This window comes from Dendropsophus ebraccatus, chromosome 3, assembly GCF_027789765.1.
Source record: "Dendropsophus ebraccatus isolate aDenEbr1 chromosome 3, aDenEbr1.pat, whole genome shotgun sequence".
Classification (NCBI taxonomy): domain Eukaryota; kingdom Metazoa; phylum Chordata; class Amphibia; order Anura; family Hylidae; genus Dendropsophus; species Dendropsophus ebraccatus.
Genome location: NC_091456.1, coordinates 118,221,996 through 118,247,712, shown reverse-complemented (window position 1 = coordinate 118,247,712; position 25,717 = coordinate 118,221,996). Strand labels below are relative to the sequence as shown.

General features: G+C 42.3%; 2 protein-coding genes across 4 annotated transcripts in view; both read right to left on the bottom strand.

The window, feature by feature from the left end:
- Nucleotides 1–25,717, bottom strand: part of LOC138785996 (lysine-specific demethylase 4B-like) — a 326,968-nt gene that overhangs the window by 170,540 nt on the left and 130,711 nt on the right. The window lies entirely within an intron of this gene.
- Nucleotides 8,960–15,422, bottom strand: LOC138787554 (lysine-specific demethylase 4B-like). The gene is made up of 4 exons (XM_069964902.1): nucleotides 15,323–15,422; nucleotides 15,107–15,244; nucleotides 14,827–15,018; nucleotides 8,960–9,061 (listed from the first exon to the last, which is right to left on the bottom strand). The coding sequence occupies exons 1-4, from the start codon at nucleotides 15,374–15,376 to the stop codon at nucleotides 8,960–8,962; spliced, it is 486 nt and encodes a 161-aa protein (XP_069821003.1). The 5' UTR covers nucleotides 15,377–15,422.

Here is a 25,717-nt window from a genome sequence, read left to right as displayed (position 1 = left end):
GGGGGGACATCACTTTTTATCCCCTGTCACCAATCATTCATGGTGACAGGGGATAAAAAGTGCCGGGAGCACATGGTACAAGCGATCAGCGGTATATAGTATATACCGCTGATCGCTTGTACCGGGACCCCACAGGGGGGTCCCCGATGACTGCCCCATGCTCTCTGAAAGGCGGCGGCAGCACCGGTAATCCCCTTTACCGACGGCCGCCGCTATAACGTTAATAGCGGCGATCGTCGGTAAGGGGGGGGGGGGGGGCGGGACGGACCCCACACACTGCCCCAACCCCTCAGCTACCTCCGGTAGCCGGGGGGATGGGGTGGGAGCCGTCCCGGCCCCGCAGCCTTATTCTCTGCCATCGCCGTAAAAAGCTGATGGCAGCAGAATAAGGACCATTAGTGACCGCCGTAGAAAGCCGTTTCACCCAGAACAGCTGTGGACAAAGTTTAGCCGCAGGAGCAATTTCACAGCTACACAGATTACACAACTCAAACATTCTTCTCTACCAAATGAACCTTCTCTCTCCCTCCTGAGCTGAATGGCAGGCTGACGGCACTCTGCTGCATATATACTGAAGGAGGAAGTGTGATGTTGCAGGGGGGTGGCTTGCAACCAACTGTCTGGCTGCAAGGGATTAAGTATAATCCTTGCACCAGCGCTTTTGATGCAATAATGTACATTGTGCAGCTGCCATCTTTACGAACTCGTTAGAAACTTTTCAGAAAGTTCAGTACAAATCGGATTTTTGTTTGTAACAAAAGTTGCTTCGGGAAGTTTGGTTTGCTCATCACTTTTCATATGTGTTAATGTAAGCTTTTCTTCTTTTACCTATTTTCATATGTTATTTTCTGTTGCTAAAACATAAGAATATGAAGCATAGGTTTCTGTTCAATAGTACAAATAAAGGATATTTTTGTATGTTTAATTAATGAAGTTGATGCGGTTATTGTTGGTAAGATAGATACTGTTGGTGCAGCAGATACAGTTGACAATAATATTATGAAGCTTAGTAATCTTCGGGCAATGTGTACGAATGCTCACAGCTTAGGAAACAAGATCTGTAAGCTCACTGCCATTATTTCTGGGAATGATTAGGACCTAGTTGCTGTAAAGAGACTTTGTTCAAAGATCCTAATGATTGGGAAGTAGCTATATTGGATATATCTTGTACAGGAAAGACAGAGCAGAGAAAAGGGGAGGTGGGGTACCCATTTATGTTAGTCTTAAATCAACAGTCTACCAAAATACACATTAAGAACTGGAGACACTCTGGGTTTGCATGACGTCCAAAGAGGGATTTGTTATTAGGATAGGTGTTATCAGGGAAAAGTGAGAACTATGATAACATGTCGATGGATGAAATTACTAAGATGTCATTAAAGAGTGACATTGTAGTTATGCAGGACTTCACTATGCCAGATGTGGATTGGAATATCCCTTGTGAATGTAATAGAGACCTTTACAGGGGCATCTCTACAAAAGCTTGTTAGGTCTCAAACCAGAGGAGAGAACATTCTAGATTTAGTATTTACTAATGGGGATCGGGTATCTGAAGTTAGAGTGGAAGAAAATTTAGGTTCCAGTGACCACCAGTGTCTATGGTTTGACATACAAACTGGCTGCGTGCAATCCCATACTACAACAAAAGTATGTGATTTTAGGAAGACAGATTTTTAGAAAGTGGGAGAGTATTTAGATAATGAATTAAAAGGGAGGGGATAAAACACTGGGAGCAAGCACTCAGTGTGCAGTATTAAAAAATGCCATATTAAAAGCAAGTAGACCCCATGTATGAGAAATTAGCAAAAATGACTATTTGAATAGCTACTTCTGCCCAGTGTTTTCAAAAGAAGGCCTTAACAACAGAGGTGTAGCTAGGATTCATGGGGACTCATGAATCCTGCACGCACCCCCGCACCCCCTTTCCCCATATATGGCCAACTCCCGAACACACATTCATACACAGAGGCATTATTAACATATATACAGATATACCACTGACATACACACATTTACACTTGAATGTGATTACACTAGTCCAGATGTATACACCATCATCCCCCTGATAGCTGGTGTGTTACATGACTACAATCCCCTCATCCCCTGATAGCTGGTGTGTTACATGACTACAACCTCCATCATCTCCCTGATAGCTGAAGTTTGTGTTACAGGACTAAACTCCCATCATCAATGACAGCTAAAGTGTTATTGTCTATATTATAAAATTATCACCTTCCTGATCACGCACAGTAAACAGTGCAAGCACAGAAACCACCAAAATCAGTACCGCCTAAAAACATGGTACTAAATAAAAACTACAGATTATGGCGCAAAAAATGACCCCTGAAACCACAGCCAGACAGGCTAAAGGATTGTTAGGAAAATATTTAAAATATATATCATAAAGGGTTAATTTAAGGGTTGATTTAATATGTATTATTGATATATTTATGTACAGTTTGACAATAGTAGTGTGCCAGGGAGAAAGAGACAGTTAAGGAATGTGAAGGGGTCTTCTTGGCTAAATAAAGATTGAAGGTCTGCTTGGTTGACTCCTGAATAAGCAAGTTCTATCTCTGTATTGTACCATATGTTGTAAAAAAGTCATCTCCTTGCTGTCTCAGTTGTTATAAAAGCTTCGCACAGTGTGTCTTCCTTAGACTTCACTCTGGACGCTGTCTGTGTGTGGGCTCTCCCTGCAGGAATAAATCTTGCTATAACCTCGGTGTTTGGTCCTACTTGATAGAGAAGAATTTACCTTACAAGTTGGTCCTTCGAGCCGGAACCCAACATCTCCAGCTCCTGTCCATTCGTGGCCTGATACCGTGCACGGGGAAGTCTGGGACTTCTGAAGGAAAAGACCTCCAACTGAATTGTTGTAAACAGAGGCCAGCCCACGTGGTCGGGAGCGGAGTGACGGGTTCATATTTATAGTCCTTCAGAACGGGACCATTCACCTGGGTTAAGGTAAGACCATTTTGTGTTGAGTCACTAAGGTCACTAAGGTATGGGATACGACAGAGATAAGGATATAGGGCAAGGATAAAGTATAGCTTGAGTTTTATATTGCTTATGGTCTGGTCTATCGTCCACAGCCATTGTGAGAGGCTACAGGAAAGAATACTCCGTGCATGCCCGATAACCGAAAGGATTGTGATAGTAGAGAATTCTCAGGGAAGTGACTATAATGTGCTACGTAGAGTATAAGGAAACTGATCTGGATCATTTATATTGAACGTTCATTTGTTTTCTTTTGTGTGTCTTTGTCTTTTTATTTTGTCTGCGTTCTGTCTGTGAATAAATGTTGCAAAAGTAAGAGTTGGGACAGTCTCTTACACCCCCACTGTGGTCACCAAGGGTGAGCGGCCTTACTGTTCTGTGGACTTTGGTAAGCAGCCCTGTGCGTACAGGGTGCAGCGAGCACTAAAGTCCCGGGAGAATAATGGTTTGGTAAGCGGTTCTTGACCCACAGTCTTGAACGCAGCGAGCATTGTTATTCACGAACTAGATTTCTAGTTCATCCCACATGCCCAACAAATTTGTGTCACCATATATGAGGATCTCTGAATGGTCTGTGTGACTGGATGAGTGACTGATATAAGGAATTCATACATAAAATTCCTGACTGTATAAGGGATCCCGTTAGGAGTGATTTCTTATTATTGAATAAGAACTAAGAGGGAGGAACACGTCCCCAAGTAAAATCACAACTATTATATGTATTGTGTCTCGTCTCAAGAGTCTCTCATGAATAAGTCCAGTGTTGGTGATGTTTGTGATTATCCCGTTTGTTGGGTAGATATTCATTGTTTGGAGGGATTTTCTTTGATTATCTTCCTCCTGTTTTTGTTTGCTCTTCTGTTGTGTTTTAAGATCTATATAGATCAGAGACAAGGGTATTTTCCTTTCAAAGTATTTTAAGAATAATACCTTGTCAACTGAGTAATAATGGGCAATTAAGTATGTAAATCATTGGGATGTGGCTTCTTTTGTTGTGATGGGAGACAGGAAGTGATATATACTTAGTGTTAGAAATTGAAAGAAAGAAATGCATTGTTCATAACTTGTTGCTTTTCAACACCTGGGAAAGCTGTGTGGGAAGAGTTTGTGTCACAGCAGAGCACGTTCTCTTGGTGGGAAAACTAGTAAGTAAAAAGCTGGTCTGATGTTATATGATGACACTAGAATGGATTACATCTTTTAATATAATTTGGGAGATTTACAATGAGTATATATGAAAAGACACAATATATACTATGGTATGCATGTGTGATATAGATTGCAAATGTTTTGTTCTATTGTGAAGCTGTTTAAATCTTAGGCTGAGGGAATGTGTGTGATGTGATGGATCCATTTGAATTGATATGTAACAAAGTAAAATCCACGTGGTGATAGGTCTGAGCTTATTATGATTCTCTCAGACAATAAATTTGTTTTTACAATTGTAGTAAAGCTACTAATGTGGTACTCGGACAGGGGTGTTGTCTGTCGTGACACCAGCACTGTAGTAGTGTCCAGGTAGGATGCGGGTACCTGCTTTTAACAAGGCTTGTGAGGGTCCCTGGGGCTCTTGTCATGGTATTCCTGAGTGGTAACTGATCCACCCAGACTAGCAATACCACCATTCACAGTGAGATGAAAATAACCCAAGGGGTACGGTGCAGTGTGTGGGTGCTGGTGAGATAGAAGACAGAGTCCCAGATAAGATAAAAAAATAATAGCAGTTGAAATAATCTTGATCACTTGATACTAGGTACAGTAAGCAAAAAAAAAATAATAAAAAAAAAAAAAAAATATATATATATATATATACATATACATATACACACACAAAGGGGGACATGTATCAAGCAGTGTACCTTGTGCTCCTTAGTATTTTTTGGCGTAAGTGTGATGTGCACAGCCCTTCGTCAGATTTACTAAACAGTGTAGCTCGGTGTATGTGTGAATATGACAGCTTACTCCAGTTTTTTGCCTTCTTGACATTTGTGGGCGTGATTATCCGTAAGAATATTCTCAGCCGGGATTTATCATGTGAGAATTTTGAAATTTTTGCATTTTCGTTCGCATCTGTACTCCAGTCCCAGGGTAGCGGAACTTTTTTAACCAGGGTCAATTCATGAATACCTGCAGTAAAATGCACAGCGCCAGGGAAGCTATAGCAGGTGATTTATGAACCAACATGTGAATGTTCATAAATACCTTACTAGGCTGCAAACATATAAGCCAGTGCACAGTGCTAAAAATATTCGCAAAAAAAGGTGCAAATGATAAATGTCCCCCACAGTCTTTTTGTGCTGAAACTTGGTGGATAGTGGAATCTTTAGTAACAGGAGAAAGAGTAGCAGTGTAGAGAGAGGGCTTGGATTAGGGTGTTCCTTGGCTGAGCACTGCATAGCGTTTATGGTAGTTAGTTTGGAAGAAATCTGGAGCTTTGCTTTCATCTGCAGCTGCAGCTGTGCAATATATAGTAACATTAAGTGGTAAAACTAGAATTCTACCTCCATCACCACTTAAACTTTCGAAGAACTTTTGTGACAGGTGTCAGACAGAGAACCACAGTGGTGGGACACCACAACTAATGTGTCTAATGATAACTTTTTTATTTCACAGTTGCAGGATGACGTCGAGAAAGCCCCGGTATGTGATAATGTCACTAATTATCTACTTACATTTCAGGAACAAATTTGGCCAGAAAGAAGAAGATAATAGGCTATACTTAGTACTGCAATTTTGATTTGATAATCATTTTTATTTTGGCTATTTTTGCATTTTTTTGGGTCATTTATTCATTTTTTAAGGAGCTCCATGTTTTTATATTTTTGTATGAAATGTATGGTGTGCTGGGCCCATGTGTGATCTATGCTTGTATATGTCTGTATTATGGGTCTGTTCATGGTTTGTGTGTACTGTGTCACCATCAGACAGTTAGAGTGTATCCCCAGACAGCAACTAACTGGGAAACAAGAGGAATACAAATTCACCCAATTCAAGGGGGGTGGAGACTGATGTCATAGAAGGGAGGAGAGAGGTGGGACCCCAGAGGGAGAAGGACAGTCCTTTAGGTTAAATGTAACAGTTCTTGCTCCTCCCAACAAATATATTATGTCCTAACAGAAAAGGGAAAAGAAATAAAGCAAGATGAAATGAAGGAGCCTGCAGTTATCTCTATACACATAGTGGTGATATACACATAGTGGTGTTATACACATAGTGGATCTAAATGCTGATTAGAATTTGTGTCACATGATATTAGGGATGATGATATTAGTAACAGAATGGGTAAACAAATGTGCAATCCTACATGAAGCTCTAGTTGTATGTCCACTAGGTAAATATATACTACCTAGTAATCTTTTCAGATTTACAGCTATATTGAGCCATGGGACAAGTCATGTCTCAACAGGGGGGATGGTAGAGGTGATATCTAAGGGATTTCTAATTACTAATAAAAAAAAAAAATTGTCTATCCTGCTGTTTGGTAATTACTAATGCATTTATAAGGTGGATAGAGGTATTTCCTACAGGCAATCCAGATGCCATCACTGTAGCTAAAGCACTGGTGAAAGAAGTTATTACTGGGGTTTGGATACCTGGAAAAAAAAAAAAAATACAATGATAATGGGTCCCACTTTGTGAATAATGTCTTCAGTGGCGCAGAGTTTTAAGTTAGAACTAAAGAATCCTTGTGCCTATCACCCCCAGTCTGTAAGGTTGGTAGAAAGACATAATAGTGTACTTACGAATAACCTCAGAAAGACCATGGATGAGACAGGGACAAGCTTGGTCTAGGGTTTACCACTAGTAATCCTAAATATGCAGGTTACACCAGCCCCATCAGGATGAACACAGAATTTCTCACTCGGTTCCAGATGATGCTGTGAATCCTCATTTAGCTGAGAAACCAGAAGACTGGATCCTAATAAGGAAATATTTATATAATCCCAGGTGGGAGGGTCCATATCAGGTATTGTTAACAACCCCCAGTGCAGTAAAGATGGCAGAGAGAACGTCCTGCATACACCTGTCACATTGCAAGCTGGTCAAACCACTACCTGATCAATAGGGAAAGAATAGAGAATCACCACCATCTCCTGAGGCAAAGTCTGACTACAAAGGGGGGTCTTCCTATTAGAGGGGGCTCGTCTCAACCTCAGTGAAAAAAAACCCACGGCTGACGGAGACTTAGGGTGATTATGGAATTGATAGGGAAAAGAAAGTATGGTAGTGTGTGGACACCATCTGGGCAATCGTGGCTAGGAGGAAAAACAGGTATGGGGGATCAAAGGCTAAAGAGTGGTCCTACTCTCCTCTGTAGTAATGATACTGCTGGGGACAGTGGTTCCCTATATAAAAACCCTTGGGGAAACTAGAATTTAGGAGGGTAATAGATAGAAGGTCAGGGTTGATTGTGACACTGGCTTAGACTAGAATCCTGTGACATAACATTCTATGTGGGGGAAACATCCACGGTAGAGTTCTGCTCCCTGGTCTGCAATGCATCCTTCAATTTTATCAGGACTCTTTTCTACCTTCCAATGGAAAATGTAAAACATTCTCTTAGTTGTATCCAACAGTGAAAGGAACAGACGTAGCACCCCTGGTCACTGCCTACCCTGGTAACTATACATACTTTGCTCGTTCGGGATCAGGTAGGTATGTAGGGGACTTGACAGAAGAGTATTGTTAGAAACTTGGAATGTAACATTCGACTCAGAAAATTATTTAGCATCTTGGTTTAGAAGTCAGACTGCAATGAGAGCCGATATTTGGTGGTTGGGTGGAGATAAGCAGCTGAGGCCTAAGCTCCGGCCTACTGGTATGGAGTCTGTACTGTGGTCCAGCTACTGATGCCCTTCCATCTGTTCTCAGCAGGAGACTATAACTGGAAAAGTGAGAGGACCTCGTTTACCAAATGGTATAGAACTGAGAGGTCAGTCCCTGGAGGGTCCTTTGACCCTAGAATCTATAAAGAGATGAGATTGGAGTCCCTACAGGTGTACCGAACGAGTTCAAGACCAGAAACCAGGTGGCAGCAGGTTTCCTTCATTGGTGGTCTACAATAAACAATGTGGATTGGATATTATAATCAGTAGAGATTGGTTAATTATTCTAGAGATGCAATAAAGGGCATTGCAGACCAGCTGGGTCCAACCTTACAGAGGGCAAGATAGGATGGCTCTCTATATGCTGCTGGCTGAGAAAGGAGGAGTATATAAAATGTTTGGTACTTATTGTTGTACTTTTATTCCCAACAACACCTCTCCAGATGGCAGCATCACAAGAGCAGTAGAGGGCCTCACCGCCCTCTCAGAGGAACTGGCTGAAAATTCTGGGGTTTATGGTCCCTTAACATCATGGATTGAAGGATGGTTCGGCAGATGGTCCGAAGTAGTGAAGTCCATCCTAATCTCCTTTGCACTTATCATCAGTGTACTGACTGTGTATGGATGTTGCTGCATTCCGTGTATCAGAGGGTTAATCCAGAGACTGATTGACACTTCAATAACTAAGACCATGTACCAGCAAGAAATTACCATAGAAGAATCTTATGATGATGATGATGATGATGATGATGATGATGATGAAGAGATGACCACTCCATGACGGAACATGCAAAAGCCTTAGACAAGCAAACAGGAAACTTAAATAATTGTGGACTCTTTATGATAAAATGTTAATCAGGGGGGAAAAAATATATATCATAAAGGGTTAATTTAAGGGTTGATTTAATATGTATTATTGATATATTTATGTACAGTTTGACAATAGTAGTGTGCCAGGGAGAAAGAGACAGTTAAGGAATGTGAAGGGGTCTTCTTGGCTAAATAAAGATTGAAGGTCTGCTTGGTTGACTCCTGAATAAGCAAGTTCTATCACTGTATTGTACCATATGTTGTAAAAAAGTCAGCTCCTTGCTGTCTCAGTTGTTATAAAAGCTTCGCACAGTGTGTCTTCCTTAGACCTCACTCTGGACGCTGTCTGTGTGTGGGCTCTCCCTGCAGGAATAAATCTTGCTATAACCTCGGTGTTTGGTCCTACTTGATAGAGAAGAATTTTCCTTACAAGGATACAAAAAAAGTGTTTAAAATCAGAATAGGGCAATTTTTTTTAATGTGGCACTATCAGCAGGTTCTTCTCAGAGAACCTACTGATATGCCGCAGTAGCTGTGTCCCTCAAAATGTTCGATCTACACAAATACGGTATTAATAAAAACTAGAAATCATGGCGCAAAAATGACAGCCCATACAGCCCCGTAGGTGAAAACCTAAAACCATTATAAGAGTCACAATAGAGCCATTCTATTAATAAGCTGTGGTTCAAAGGTAAATAATGTAATCCTTCTAATGTGCAGTTCCTGGGATGCCGCAGCTGGTAGCTATCCCCAAAAAGACATAAACAGAGTGTAAGGCTTCCTGACTCTGGGTTCATGGAACCGAGTGATGTCACTCACTCCTTCTACCGATCTTTTTGAGCTTTTACAGGGATCCATAGAAGGAGAGAGTGACATTATTTGGTTCCATGAAAAGCCTTACACTCGGTTTATGCCTTTTTGAGGATAGCTACCCAGGAACCAGACTGGGATAGCCATAGCACATATACACACACAGCCTGCTGCAGCCATAGCCCACATATTCACACACAGCTGCAGCCATAGAACACTGAAGAAAAACACACAATCTTCTCCCAGAGAGAAAACACCACACATTGAGGACAGGGGCTACTGCTTCATTATTTATGTCTTCGCTATATTACACAGCATATCTTCATATTACACTGCTACTCACGTACAATCATCAAGCATTCAGGAAGAGAACAGCACCGATCTCCCCCACACACAATGGATTCCAGCTGAGAAACAAGCTGCCAAATAGGGACCGACTACTTTTCCCCGACCACCCTTATCTAAAAGGGCCAGTGAGCAAAACTCATCAAAATTCAATTCAAAATTGTTTAAAGATTTTATAGCTGGAGTCAAGTCGGTACATTTTTTCTGACTCAGACTCCAGCCAAAACTAGCTATGACTCCACAGCCCTGGTAGTAAGTGCAGGGAAAAAAGCACTTATTAAGCATTTCCTGTAGTAAGTATATATAGGTAATTTGTATAATTTTTGGGGGGCAATACAATACTTTAACAAAAAAAATTCGCCAGACTTCTCCTTTAACCCCTACGCGACCCTAGACATAAACGTACATCCTGGAAGTCTGTCACCAGAAGACCCTCGATGTACATTTACGTCCTGGGTCTCTAGGGAGCTATGAAGTGCGCTCCAGAGCAGAGCGTGCTTCATAGCAGGTGGGGGCCGGCTGCAGTGAGCAGCCGGGCCCTCACCGTCAATGACAGTCTGCAGCGATCGCGCTGCAGCCGTGATTGCAGCGTTTAAGTGTAAGTGAAAGAAGCAGCTTCTGTCACTTACCGATGAGGGCCCCCGCAGTGTGACTGCAGGGATCCCGATCATTTTAACAGACCGCCAGAGGTCTCTCACCTCCCTCTGTGCGATCTGATTGGTGCTCTGCTGATTGAGTCTGCCACAGGCAGGCTCAATCAGCAGAGCGCCTGTTACACTGATCAATGCTATGCCTATGACAAATACACTGACACATACATATATACCCACAGATACATACATACACACACTGACATATACATATATAACCACTGGCACATACATACACTGACATATACATATGTGCCCACACTTAAACATACAAAGCCACATCACTTACAGCTCCCAGGCTTCTTCTTCTTTCTCCTGTAGTCAGGCTGATCTTTACCCAGAAGTATTATAACATGGGAAAAGGGGGGTGATTATTAGGGAAGGGGGCTTTTTATTAATAATAACACTTTATTAATTTTTTTTTTTACACATATACTATAAGCCCATCTAGTATAGGCACACTGATCTCTCATTGAGATCTATGCAGTATAGTTATACTGCATAGACCAATGAGATAGGCACTGGATGCAATCGAGTGCCGAGCTGGAATCAGCGTCATTACGGCACAGACGCCGGCTGGTGCCAGATGGAAAAATCGCCCCTCCGTGACTATGTCGCCAGGGCGAGGGGGGGGGTCTATCCTTTCATCTGGCACCGGCTAGGGTCTGCGCCGTAATGGTACTAACTTTGCACCACCCCTCCGTCCCACCCTGTTTATCATTAGGAATGCAATTGGAACATTTTCTCCTGTCTGAACATTGCACAGGTGCCTTAACGATCCAGCCCATGTGCCAGGCTGGCACAGGTAGGGAATAGAAGACAATTTGCCTGGAGCACTCCTAATGATGAGGAGGGCAGGGAGGAGTAACAGAAAGGTCGTGCCAGCCTAATGCATACACAATCTAGGCCACGCCCGTTGGGCATGAGGCTGCAAGTTTAACCCCTTTAACCGGAAGGGGGCACTTAACCCACTTCTTTGCTGGTGCAGTGCATTCTCCGAGGAGGGGGGGTGATGGTAGGGGCTGGGAGTTACATGCTGCTGCTTCCTCGGCAGTCCCGGTAAGCCCCCGTACCCCCAGCACCTATCATCACCCCCTCCCCCCATTGGAGAGCACACTGAATCTGCCCCAGGAAGGAAGGGGGCACTTAACCCCCTTCCTTGCTGGTGCAGATGCAGTGCCAGAACAGTCTGACTCCCAAGGGGTTAAGTCCCTGGGAGCCAGACTGTAACACCCATGCCCATGCTGAAAGACACCCAGCTTTCCCAGCATCCTGTAAGGGTTAACCTTACAGGATGCTGGGAAAGCTGGGTGATCTCCAGCATGGGCATGGGAGTTACAGTCTGGCTCCCAGGGGGTTAACCCCTTATTTGCTGTTTGTTTTTGCTTGTGTTTTTTCTTTTTCTTTTTCCAGATACCGGTATGCAGAGGATTACAGCGGATTTGTTTGGACTACGTCGATGACCGGCTTAATGTTCAATAAAATGGTCAACGAGGGGTCAGGAGGTGTTTTTATTTAAATAAAAAAAAAATTCTAGGAGTATTGTATTTTCTTTCATTACTATATAGACTTAGTAGTGAAAGCTGTCTGATAGACGGAATCCATTACTAAGTTGGGGCTTAGTATTAGCCGATATAAAATGGCTAACACTAACCCCCCCCCCCATTATTACCCCAGTACCCAATGCCACCAGGGGTACTGGGAAGAGCCGGGTGCCAGTGGTCCCGGAGCGTCAAAATTGGCGCTCCTGGACTGGGCGGCAGCAGGCTGGTAATATTTAGGCTGGGGAGGGCCTAAACCAATGGCCCTTCCCACCCTGGTGTTACCAGGCTGATGTAGCTTGGTTTTTAACCCGGCTGGTTATAAAAATAGGGGGGACCCTATGCGTTTTTTTTTTTGTTTGTTTTTTTAAATTATTTATTTATTTAAAGGAAAAAAAACGCATGGTATCCCCCCCTTTTCCATAACCAGCCGGGTTAAAAACGAAGCAAAAGCAGCCTGGTAACACCAGGGTGGGAAGGGCCTTTGGTTTAGGCCCCCCCCCCCAGCCTAAATATTACCAGCCTGCTGCCGCCCAGTCCAGGAGCGCCAATTTTGACGCTCCAGGAACACTGGCACCCGGCTCTTCCCAGTGCCCCTGGTGGCATTGGGTACTGGGGTAATAATGGGGGGGTTAGTGTTAGCCATTTTATACCGGCTAACACTAGGCCCTGACTTAGTAATGGATTCCGTCTATCAGACGGCTTCCACTAATAAGTCTGTAAAGTAATGAGAGAAAACACAATACACCTAGAAAAATTTTTTTTTATTCAAATAAAAACACCCCCACACCCCTCGTTGACCATTTTATTGAACATTAAAGTCCGCTGGTCATCAACGTAGTGCAAACGAATCCGACGTAATCCTCTGCATGCCGGTAGCTGAAAGAAAAGGAAGAAGAAAATGCTCATTACCTAGGAGGCAAACCTGGGCCAATGAGGCGATCGGGCGGCCGGGGCTGCAGGGGGGCGATTGGGGGGGGGGGGTCGATCGGGCAAGGTGTCGGGAGGTGTTAAAGGGATTGCAGGCGGGCGGCTGGCTGGAGCATATACTTCACCTGGTCCCCGCTTCGGCTTGCTGAAGACATCGGGAACTGCGGGAGCGGGGATCAGGTGAAGCATCAGCTCCGGCGGCCGGGGGGGTTAATGGGGTGGGTTGTATACAAAGTCGCAGCAGGGATGTACATCCCTGCTGCGTGTTTGTCTGCCATTAAAAGTATAGGGCCGGAATCTGCAGCGAGTCTCGCTGCAAATACGCAGCGAGGGGACTCACTGCAGACCCGTCAAGTGGGTTTGTAGCCTAAAAGTACATATCATAAGCAAAGAAAATGTAGACAATAAAAATGATATACAATTAACCCTTTCCCGCACAAGGACGTAACTGTACGTCCCTGCGCGGCGACCCCGCTCTGAACCGCTGCTGTCCCGTGTGCCTCATGTAGCCCGGGGCCGCGGCTATTAGCGGGCACGGTCCGATCGCCGTGCCCGCTAATAAGGTAGTCAGATGCAGCTGTCAAACATGACAGCTGCATCCGGTTACTGGATCCTGCGCTTCCCTGGTGTCTAGTGGAGGAGGTCGCTCCCCCGGGACGTAGTCCCGGAGAAGCGATCTCAGTGTGTGTTGGCGGCCGGGGTCTCCGCCAAGATGGCGCTGATCCCGGCTCGGCACTCGTTTGTTTTCAGCTGCAGCAGTATATAAGTATATACAGCACAGATCAATGAGTGATCAGTGCACTTATACTAGAAGTCCCCCAGGGGGCTTCTAGTATAAGTGTAAAAGTTTAAAAAAAAAGTGTTAATAATAAAAAAAAACCTCCCCTAATAAAAGTCAGAATCACCCCCTTTTTCCCATGTTATAAATAAAAATAAATCGCCCAAACTATTAATAATCACATGCCTGATCTCGCAAGGTAAACGGCGTAAGCACAAAAAAATCCCAAAGTGCAAATTGCACATTTTTGGTCGCATCAAATCCAGAAAAATTGTAATAAAAAGCGATCAAAAGTCGCATATGCGCGATCAAGGTACCGAAAGAAAGAACACATCATGGCGCAAAAAATAACACCTCACACAGCCCCATAGACCAAAGGACAAAAGCGCTATAAGCCTGGGAATGGAGCGATTATAAAGAACATATATTTGTTAACAACAGTTTGAATTTTTTACAGGCCATCAGATAATATAAGTTATACATGTTACATATCGTTGTAATCATAACGATTTGAGGAACATATATAACATTTCAGTTTTTCCATAGGACACACGGCGTGAAAACGAACCCCCCCCCCCCCCCCCCCCAAAAAAAAAAAGAATTGTGTTTTCACAGCATACTTTATGCAAAAGTTCAGCCTGTAATTGCAAAGTACAATTAGTGACGCAAAAAATAAGGGCTCATGTGGCCTTTTAAGCACAAGGATGAGGGTCGTACAAATACCAGTACCAATACCTTATAAAAAAACATTAACTTCAAACATCATAAGAACCAAACTAAATATGCCACACCCCGCGCTTTCCTTCACACATAAATCTTAAAAGATAATAGCATATCACACCTTAACATTTTGAAAAACTCCTGTGTCAGGCCTGACATTCCAAAGAATTCTAGTATCGTACAATAGTTCTGCACTGCATCGCCTCACCCCTGATACCACTCCCAATTTATATAAATTTTTAATAAAAATTCTGTTTTAAGTTAACATACACACTGACCCTCCTCTCTCTCCGTACAACAGCCACATGACTCAATCACAATCTATGACCTAGCCACATGACAACTAATTTAATAATTCTGTCATTGTACAAAGACCCAGATTACAACTTTAAAAAAAGATAAATAAAAAAAGGTACCTGCGGCCCACTTTTTCCTTGAGCTTTTCTCTCTAACCAAGCCTCCAGTTCAGGACTGCTTACTTCAGTTGGTTTCAAATGGTCAAGAACAGTTATATCCTTCCCCTGTTTCCACACTTCATAGCGGTCAGGCTGGAGGAATTTCACAAACACATCCATAGAGATCTTCACCATATCTTTTCGACATGTGCACTATAAACAGGAAATGAAAAGGTGAGATGTAGCAGAAGGATTATCTTGCACACAAAAACATCAACTCCTGACAAAATAATGGGCAGACCTGTGTGGCCATTTTTCCATAATCAATCCAGCGCAAGGTTGCAAAATTAGTGGACTCTGCACAGTTGAATCCATGATTAAATCCTGCATGGTACCCATATGGAAATGTTATCATAAACTCCCCTGCTTCCTGTGTGATCTACAATAAAAAAGACACAGTAAGACTTACTCTAAAAAGAAAGAAAATGTTTTTTATTATGTCTTTCACACAACCTACCCGATCAAATGGAATCCCATACTTCTTTAAAATAGATGGAGATATAAGGGTCATCTTATGCCTAAGAAAAGCATCACATCCTTGAGAACTGCCTGGAAAAAATCCTGTAAGAAATTTAAAAAAATTTTAAGAGGTGAAATTGAAATGTGGTGGCATGTTAAAGGAGTGCTGTTAAAGTGTTTGCCAGTTTGTTTGTTTTTACAAATTAGAGCTGGATACTGAAACATATTCAGTTTATTTCTAATGTTTGAATTTTCTTATTGTACATTTTTTATTAGAGTTTTAATTACAACTAGATTTGCATTTCCAGGGAAATACATTTGTGCTTGAAAAGAGCGCCCCTTTAACAGTGACTTTCCTTTAAGAGAAACTTTAACCCTTGATACCCTCCCTTTAAGAGCAAATTTGGTACAGTCCCTTTAAGAGCAACTTGGGTACTGTCCCTTTAAGAACAACTTGGGTACCGTCCCTTTAAGAGCAACCTGGGTCCCGTCCTTTAAGAGCAACCTGGGTCCCGGCCCTTTAAGAGCAACCTGGGTCCCGTCCCCTTTAACCCTTTGAGGACCGTGCCAATTTCAATTTTGCGTTTTCGTTTTTTCCTCCTTGTGCTTAAAAGGCCATAGCACTTGCATTTTTTCACCTAGAAAGCCACATGAGCCCTTATTTTTTGCGCCACTAATTGTACTTTGCAATGACAGGCAGAATTTTATCATAAAGTACACTGCAAAAGCAGGAAAAATTCAATGTGTAGTGAAATTGAAAAAAAAATGCATTCCTTTTATTTGGAAGGTATTTCTTTTCATGCCATTCACTCTGGGGTAAAACTAACTTATTATATATGTTCCTCAAGTCGTTACGATTACAACAATATGTAACACTAGAAAATGTACCCGGCGCTGCCCGGGTATAAAGTGTCAGTGTGTATAGAGGGTCCTGTATACCTGTAGTATAGAGTTGGTGGAGGTGCTGTATACCTGTAGTATAGAGTTGGTGGAGGTCTTGTATACCTAAAGTATATAGTTTGGGGGTCCTGTATACCTATAGTGTATAGCTTGGGGTTCTGTATACCTGCTAGTATAGAGTTGGTGGAGGTGCTGTGGCAGTGTTATCCAGTCACAGTATGGTGGTGTTGGTCAGGTCTGGTATGGCAGTGTTATCCAGTCACAGTATGGAGGTATTGTTTAGGTCTGGTGTGGCAGTGTTATCCAGTCACAGTATGGCGGTATTGGTCAGGTCTGGTATGGCAGTGTTATCCAGTCACAGTATGGCGGTATGGTCAGGTCTGGTTATGGCAGTGTTATCCAGTTACAGTATGGTGATATTGGTCAGGTCTGGTATGGCAGATTCATCCAGTCACAGTATGGCGGTATTGGTAAGGTCTGGTATAGCGGTGTTATCCAGTCACAGTATGGCGGTACTGGTCAGGTCTGGTATGGTGGTGTTATCAAGTCACAGTATGGCCGTATTGCCCAGGTCTGATATAGCAGTGTTATCCAGTCACAGTGTGGTCGTATTGGTCAGGTGTGTGGTACCAGTATCAAAACAATGAATTTGTCAGGTGGTATGGCAATAGTAGCAGTTTGGTGGTAGGGTCAAGGAGTAAAGGAGTTAGCAGAATATATATATGATATATATATATAATATATATATATATACAGTTACCGAAAAATATATATATATATCCATCCTGGGGGTACTAAATAGGGGGTCCCACTACTATTAAACATATATCCGACAGCTCTTTTAACATTTGACCATGACCAATATTTACTGTTATATCCCGAGTACATATATTCTGGTGTTATATGGTTTACAAGGAATTGATAGTATATCCCAGGTTGTCTAGTTGGCAATGGGGTTAACAGTATCATCCCGAGTGATCTAGGGAAAGACTGTGTTAATTACACATGCTAATAATAATGAGCAATATAGGGCTAGGCAGTCACAGACAGTATCTGATGGCATTGGTAAGGTTAATGCCACATTCCTGTTGCATATAATGAAAGCGACAGGTTTTCTTCATATTGTGATTTTTGATAATGGAACGGCTGCAGTGGGTTCACATGTATCATAAGGTATCAATAAATTCAGAACTGCTTGATCATTTTTAGGAGGCTGTGAGGCTGGTTCACACTACATTTGATTTTCATCCATTTTTTTCATCCGTTAAAAAATGGATGGAAAAAACGGTATGATGGTGTGCATCCGTTTTATCTTTTCCATTAAATTTCATTATCAAAAAAAGGATAAAATGATCATTTTTTTAACATGCACAAAAACATAGTCAACTCATTTTTTGTGTCCGTTAGATAGATTTTGATAATTTTTTTTTTTGAAATAATGGAATTTATTTGAAAAACGGATCAAACACGGATGCCACACTGCATCCATTTTTTCCATCCGTTTTTTTTTTTCTTAAAAAAAAAACGGATTTCAAAAACGTAGTGTGAACCCGGCCTGATTTCCTTATTGTGATAAGGTACTATTTATGCAATTTTTCAAAGGCAAAAGTACTAGCAATGAAAGGGCTGAGAAGGATACCTTTTGAAATACTAACCCACATAATAGAGTATTCCTTGGGTTTAGGAACAGATATAACTCCTGTTTTGTCTCTCCCTTTCTCTCTCTCACACAATCTGGAAAAAAAATATTCCCTCCCGCCCTCATCATTTTTTTCTACTTTTTATTTTTTATTTTTTATTCGTTAATCCTCTAAGCTCAAGGGAAGGCAATTCTTCAGCCATGGTTCCATAAAGGTTTCCTCCACAAGAAGTTTTTCCTCTCCAGAGTGTTGGAGGATGACTCTTATAAGTCAAGGATTACCTTTGTGTAGCAGATTTTCATATATTTTTAGCCTGAACTGCTAATTCTAAGTTATACATTATGTTTAAAAATGTAAATACATTAAAGGACAACCCGCGGGACCCCAAAAAAAAAAACACAGACACACACAGACACCATACTTACCATCTCTCCGGTGACGATCGCCACTCGATTCGCCCGCCGTCCGCCTCTCCGTCGCCGCCTTCCGCCATCCAGCGATGTCTCCAACTTCCGGGTCCAGGGGATGGGAAAAGGCTGCAGTGCGCTGCGCACCGGCAGCCTTTTCATTGGCTGGAGCGCATCACATGGCTTCCAGCAAGCTCAAGCCAATCAGGGCTGAGCAAGCTGGAAGCCATGTGATGCGCTCCAGCCAATGAAAAGGCTGCTGGTGCGCATGTGCACCAGCAGCCTTTCATCCCCATTCACTTGCATGAAGACGCGAGGAGAAGAAGACCCGGACCGCCCCTCGGCTCTGACGTCGTCGTCACCAATGCCACCCCGGAGAAGAGGACCGTGACGATCGTAATAGGTAATGTATACATTCCTTAACTTCCGGGGTGGGGGGTCGGGGGTCCCGAAAGCGGGGGAGGGGGCCAGGCCGGGTATTTAACCACATTACAAAGTTAATAACTTTGTAATGTGTGTTAAATGAGCAAAAAAAAATTTTTGTGGGAGTTGTCCTTTAATATGTTAATGCTTTAGTTATTAAGGGTGGCAGCTCAGTAAGTTGCAAGCGAGTTATGGTGGACTCATTTTAAAACATGTTAAAGCGATTCTATAACCGACAATCTGTACTCCCAAACTGCTTGTCCCTTCAGATTCAGATTCAGCTGCTTTTAATCACAGATCTGTCCTGGGGTCAGTTCGGCAGGTGATGCAGTTATTGTCCTAAAAAACAACTTTTAAACTTGCAGCCCTGTGTCAAACTGGCGGTGGCCTAGAGTACCTATGCCCTAACCTTGCACCGCCCTCCGTCCCTCCTCCCTGCCCTCTTTACCATTAGAATGGCCCTGGCAATATTTCTTCTATTCCTCACTCGTCTGAACACTGCACAGGTGCCTTAACGAGGCAGCTCATGTGCTGTGCTCACACAGATGATAAAATAGTAGAAAACTCGCCTGGAGAATTCCTATGATGAAGAGGGCGGGGAGGAGGGACAGAAAGGTAGTGAAAGCCTAATGCACAGCCACGCCAAGTTGACACAGGGCTGCAAGTTTAAAAGTTGATTTTTTAGGACAATAACTGCATCACCTGCCGAACGAACCCCAGGAGAGATCTTGGATTAAAAGCAGCTATCCGACGGTACAAGCGGTTTGGGGGGGGGGGGGGGGGGTCAGATTGTGGGTACAGAGTCGCTTTAAACCTCACAGTTGCGAACAGACTGAGCTTTGGAAGTGGCCAGCCTTAAGGATGTCATAATGGTAACGTCATCCAGGGGTGAGCATGGTGGTTAAGCACAAGAGATAAAATAGACAGAATAGACAGTATTTTTCAAAGCAGGTGTAAATAATGAGCATGTCGATTAACTGGACGGCTGTAATCAATTACGGCTGTTATGCTGTACAGTGTGTATACTGTCGTCTTATTACGTATTGACTTGCGTGGACCGCATTATTATACGGAAAATATGGCTATAATTTAAGTTCATCATTATGACTGTATTTTTCTTTTATTTACAGTCTGAACATAATCTAATTCCTCAGAAGGGCTCAGAAGTGTTGGTACATATCTTTTCCCTTTCTTCCTTGTTCTCTAGTCTACGATGGCTGGCTAGTTGTTCTCTCTGCAAGGTTATAGAATCTGCTCCCTATCTTTTTCAGCCTATGACCTCCATGTTGTACTTCATTTATCACTGACACAATAAACTCTCTACCCTGCTTAATTTAGGCCAGGTTCACCTATCCTTTTTCTTCTACTTTGAGTATAGCGTATATGTTTTAAAATTATCTAAATGCCTAGGACTCTTAGCATATGTCTAGCCTTGTGACAATATTACAGTTTTTTACGTGCATAATACTTCTTACATGTTTCATACCGTATATAATACCACACGTTTTAGACTTAGTTGTTTATACAGTGTGTACAACCTTGATTGTCATCTTCACTGTGCCATATAAAATTTATATAGCAGTGTGTCTGATGTGCCGTGGAGATTAAATAGGACACCTGCGTTTCTGTTTGGGAGTTCCAGACAGCTTGTATTTGTTCTCTTTTACAAATGAGTATTATGCCTGTTTTCTAGACCTCAGGGATCTAAATGCCACAGAGAAAGCTGCTAAATGAAGCTAGAAAAGCCTTGGAGTTCACAGCATGGAAGCTACTGTAACCACAAGGACCATGGTTCATTGACTTGTAGCATTTAATGCTTTCTACTGCTCTTGCTTTCCTTGCCTAGCAAATGTGTGTCTGACAGCTATGGGACCTATTTACTAAGAAAGTATAAAAATCATACCTGCAACCAAAGCACAATCTCTTTTCTTTGCTTCTTTACAATTATTAATTACTAACAAAAAGAAGAAACAGCATAGATGAAAAAAAAAGTTTAGCATATGTACATGTATGTGGCCAAAAGTATCTGATGGTACGTATTCCTATGTCTGCTGTATACAGTAACACCTGGCAATTCAAAACTCTTTTTTTTTAGATCACTTTCACACCCTTTTTGTTCTTTGTTTTAACACTTTTTCAAAAACATTTTTGTTTCGTTCATTTTTTAATGTGGTTTTTGTTCGCCGTCTTTTAACCTATGTCATGTGATTATTCGATCGTGTCATTCGAGGATTCCTCTTGAAGAAAGTGAAAAGGCATAATAAAACAATGGCAGTTTGTCTAAGAAAAATGCAGCTGCAATTATTCTACTATCCCCAAAGATGTCCTTAAAATGTCCCTGCCATTACAGTTTTAAAAATCTAAATCAACTATAGATGTGAAATAAAGCAAGTTTGCAATTTAATATATATATATATATATCTATATATATATATATTTTAGTTATGCTTTAAAAAAGCTATACTTACCTGAAATCCAGATCCAGTCTCCTGAAGGCAGCTATATAACAGCTATACTTACAGTATCCAGTGCAGCTATATAACAGCTGTACTTACTGTATCCAGGTCCAGTCTCCTGAAGGCAGCTATATACAGCTTACTCACTGTATCCAGGTCCAGTCTCCTGAAGGCAGCTATATAAACAGCTGTACTTACTGTATCCAGGTCCAGTCTCCTGAAGGCAGCTATATAACAGCTATACTCACTTTATCCAAGTCCAGTCTCCTGAAGGCTGCTGTATAACAGCTATACTTACTTTATCCAGGTATAGTCTTCTGAAGCTTTTAGTCTTGTGCTAGGTGAAAAAAGTGACTAAAAACAGGAAGTCCCGCCAGTACAGAGTTTCAAAGCTCATGTGTTTGTCAATCAAATGACAGCTTATTTTCTTAAAAGTAACAACAATGTAGTGAAAAATGCAACAAACACAATGTGAGATATCCTGCATAAGTGGTCTCTTTCATTTGTAAAAAACAACAACAACAACTTCCCTCCATTTTATAGCTTACATGATTTTTTTCATATGTTTAAATCACTTAAAGTGACTCTGCACCACAATTTTGACCCCCTAAACCGCTTGTCCCTTCGGATAGCTGCTTTAATTCCAACATCTGTCCTGGGGTCCGTTCGGCAGGTGATGCAGTTTTGTCCTAAAAAACAACTTTTAAACATGCAGCCCTGTGTCAAAATTGGCGTAGTCTACAGTACCTATGCCCTGGGCTTGCACCACCTCTCTGTCCCCTCTTCCCTCCCTCTACATCGTTAGCGTACCCCTTGCAGAATTTTTCCTATTCATCACTTGCCTGAAAAGTGCACATGTGCCTTAACAATCCAGCACGTGTGCAGTGTTCAGACAAGTGATGAATAGGAGAAATCCTTCCAGGGCCTTCCTAATGATGCTGGCCACACCAATTTGACACAGGGCTGCAGTTTAAAAGTTGTTTTCAGGACAATAACTGCATCACCTGCCGAACGGACCCAGTACAGATCTTATATTAAAAGCAGCTATCTGACGGTACAAGCGGTTTGGGGGAGGGGGGGGGGTTGAGGCAAATCTATATAACTTTCTGTTTACCAGTTGATAATATTTTACACACTTTTAAAACTAAGCTGAGACTTGCTCTTCTGTCTGTGATAAGTAGGGGACTAGTTAAAAGTCTTCTATACAGCAAACGGTGACACAAGTAGATAGCAAAGATAGCCTCCCTCTCCCTGTGGATCGACCTTTCACACACGCACATGTCACAGAGGCTACAAGACATACTTACAAATATGTCCCATACAAAGAATAAGGTCTGTTCATTGTGTCTATGTCCATGAAGCGTGCAATTAACTATGTCACTAAATGCTGCTGAAAACAGCTCAGCTGAGATGACTGCCCCCATAACGACAAAAAATTTGTAAAAATAAATATAATATATAAATAAATATAAAATAAATATATATATTCAGAAAATAGAGAAAATAAACATGTGTCAATATCTGTCTCTATATAAATCTATATAAACATAAAAAAATAGGTAATACATTCCCGTAATGGGCCAGTTATAGTTAATATACTATTTTACAGATTACAATTTATCAAGCATATTAAGCTAAATTGATTAGAATAATTTCCAATTTACAGTAGTATTCAACAACTAACTTGACTACGGTATTATTTACTGTGCATGATCCTGTTAGTAATGTAATGAATAGATTGCCATATTGTTCATAGGAACACACTAGGCAGAATGTATAATAGCTTCTGTGAATAGATATAATAAAGTTCACCATAAACTATAAATATTCTAAAATAATAATAATACTAATAGTAATAATATAATAAAATAATAATAATAATAATTGTAAACATGCTATAAATAATTATTTTAATACACACAGAAAATAAGTGTACCTTAGGCCCCGTTCCCACTGAGAAAGGTAGCGGAATTCCGCGACGGAATTGTCCACCGCGGAATGCCGTTAGCCTCCCACTCATAATGGGAGTCTATGGGAGGCGCGCGCTCCTGCCCTGTCCGCGCTGAAGAATGAACATGTTCCTTCTTCAGCGCGTACAGAGCAGGAGCGCGCGCCTCCCATACACTCCCATTATGAGCGGGAGGCTAACGGCATTCCGCGGCGGACAATTCCGTTGCGGAATTCCGCTACCTTTCCTCAGTGGGAACGGGGCCTTAGGCTATGTTCACACTACGTAAAACTACGGCCGTAGTTCTCACCGCAGAACTATGGCCGTATTTTTGCGGGGTGGGACATAGCCTATATGCAATGGGATCCTGGCCAGAGCGTACACACATCGTATACGCTCCACCGGATCTGTGCGGCGCCGGAAAAAACTGACAGGTCAGTTTTTCTGCGGCCTGGAATTCAGTGAATTCTGGCCGCAGAAAGACCTGTCACTTCACACAGTGAAGCGAGGGGCTCCGGCCGCTCGCTTCACTGTGGGCTATGGTAAGCTCTTATGCGGGCGCGCGCTGATGCGCCCGCATCAAGGCCCTGCGGCCGGAAAGATCATCCGGCCGGTACTTAAGTACCGGCCGAGATGATCCGGCCAAGAGACCGGCCGTTCCGCGACCCGCCGGGGGTCACGGAACGTCCGGTCTCATTTGTAGTGTGAACATAGCCTTAAAGTGGATCTCTCGGCAGATGTTTTTTTTTTCTATTTTTCTTTTTAACTGTGTTCAGGGTGCAGTTAAACAGGAAAAGACCCTGCATTGGTCTTCTGCCTCTCTTCTGATTGGCTGAGCAGGATGGTGCAGCGTGGCAGGGATCAAAGGGTTCAAGAAAGTATGGGTTTTTTAAGATTTATATGAGCTGTTTTTAGATTTATATGAGCACAGTTTTTTCTCTGAACTATCCAATGTTGCTCAGCCACATACGGGTGTTCTCAATTAGAACATGTGAATTTCCTTTGGAGTTGGTAAAAATACTAGAAGTAACCATGAAGAATTCAGATCTGTCATGAACTAAAGTCCTGTGGTTGGAAAGAGGCACCAAGTCCCAATATTGTTTTTAAGAGGTCTTTATTAATTATTCTTCTTGCACACTGTAAAAATCTGGAAAAAGACAACAGATACAATGAAAGCTAATTGCCTACACATGGTAGCATTGGCCTACTTTATAGCAGAATAGAATATTAGAATATTGCTACTTCATAGGAATGATACCACACCTTATGAATTAGGTCTCAGATAGTAAGTATCACTCTACATAATTAACCTTATTAAGAACTGGAAAACTTGGGTGCAAAGCACAGGGTTGTTGCAGAGCTTTTAAGGGAACTAACATATGCCTCGTCTTAAGAGTTGAGCAAATTTCAAGCACGCTCACATATGATTAATGTTGGCAACTGGAATTGGATGCAGCCCAAGGGAGTCCTGGACGAACCAGAGCGCGCTTGAAGTTTTCTCAACTCTACCCTATTCCATGATTAATGCTCCATAGACTTACCATAAATCTGTCTCCTGCAGAGAGATGGTGATGGAGAGAAGCATTTAGTTGCGTGCTTCTGCCAGCCCATTCTAATAGTAGGTGCAGGTCTCAACACTCAGACCCCGACCAATTTTTGACATGTCTCTGTAACATTAATTTTATTTTTAAATGAAACTGTAGGCTATGTTCACACTATGTAAGTTCTGCAGAAATCACAGCCGTTGTTACAACAGCCATGATTTCTGCGGTACTTATGTAGTGTTGCAGGTTGAGGGAATCCCAGCAGGAGTGTATACAAATAATACACACTCCGACCGTGATCCCTAGCGGCGCCGTAGAAAACTGACTTGTCAGATTTCTGCGGCCACTATTCAGTGAATAGCAGGCGCAGAAAACTCTGTCAGTGCACACAATAGAGCAAGCGGCTCCGGCCGCACGCTCCATTGTGTGCTGTGGAGAGCTCTGATGCCGGTGAGCACGGATGCGCCTGCCTCAGAACTCAGTGGCAATGAAGATCATACAGCCAGTACTGCAGTATCCCGGCCGGAGTGTATACAAATAGTACACACTCCGGCTGTGATCCCTAGCTGCGCTGAGGAAAACTGACATGTCAGATTTCTGCGGCCACTATTCAGTGAGTAGCATCCACAGAAACCCTGTCAGTGCACACAATAGAGCGAGCGGCTCCGGACGCACGCTCTATTGTGTGCTGTGGAGAGTTTTGCCTGCCTCGAACTCAGTGGCAATAAAGATCATACAGCCAGTACTGCAGTATCGGCCGGGATAATTGTTTTCTGAGAACTGACCATTCCGTGACCGGGCCGGTCACGGAATGGCCGGTCTCATACTACGTGTGACCATAGCCTTAATGTTTAACATTATCTTTGGAATAATGAAAGACCTTCATGTTCAGTTGTATATAATTAGAGATGAGTGAATTTTAAAAAATTTGGTTCGCTACATTCACAATTTTCTGGTGCTAAACAATTTGGTGCAGTTTTGATGCAATACTTACTTCCTGCCTTCCTCTAGTGTCCCGCTTTTGTGTTTCTGGTGTCTTCTGTGTCTCTGGTGTCCTCTTAAGTGCCACCTTAAG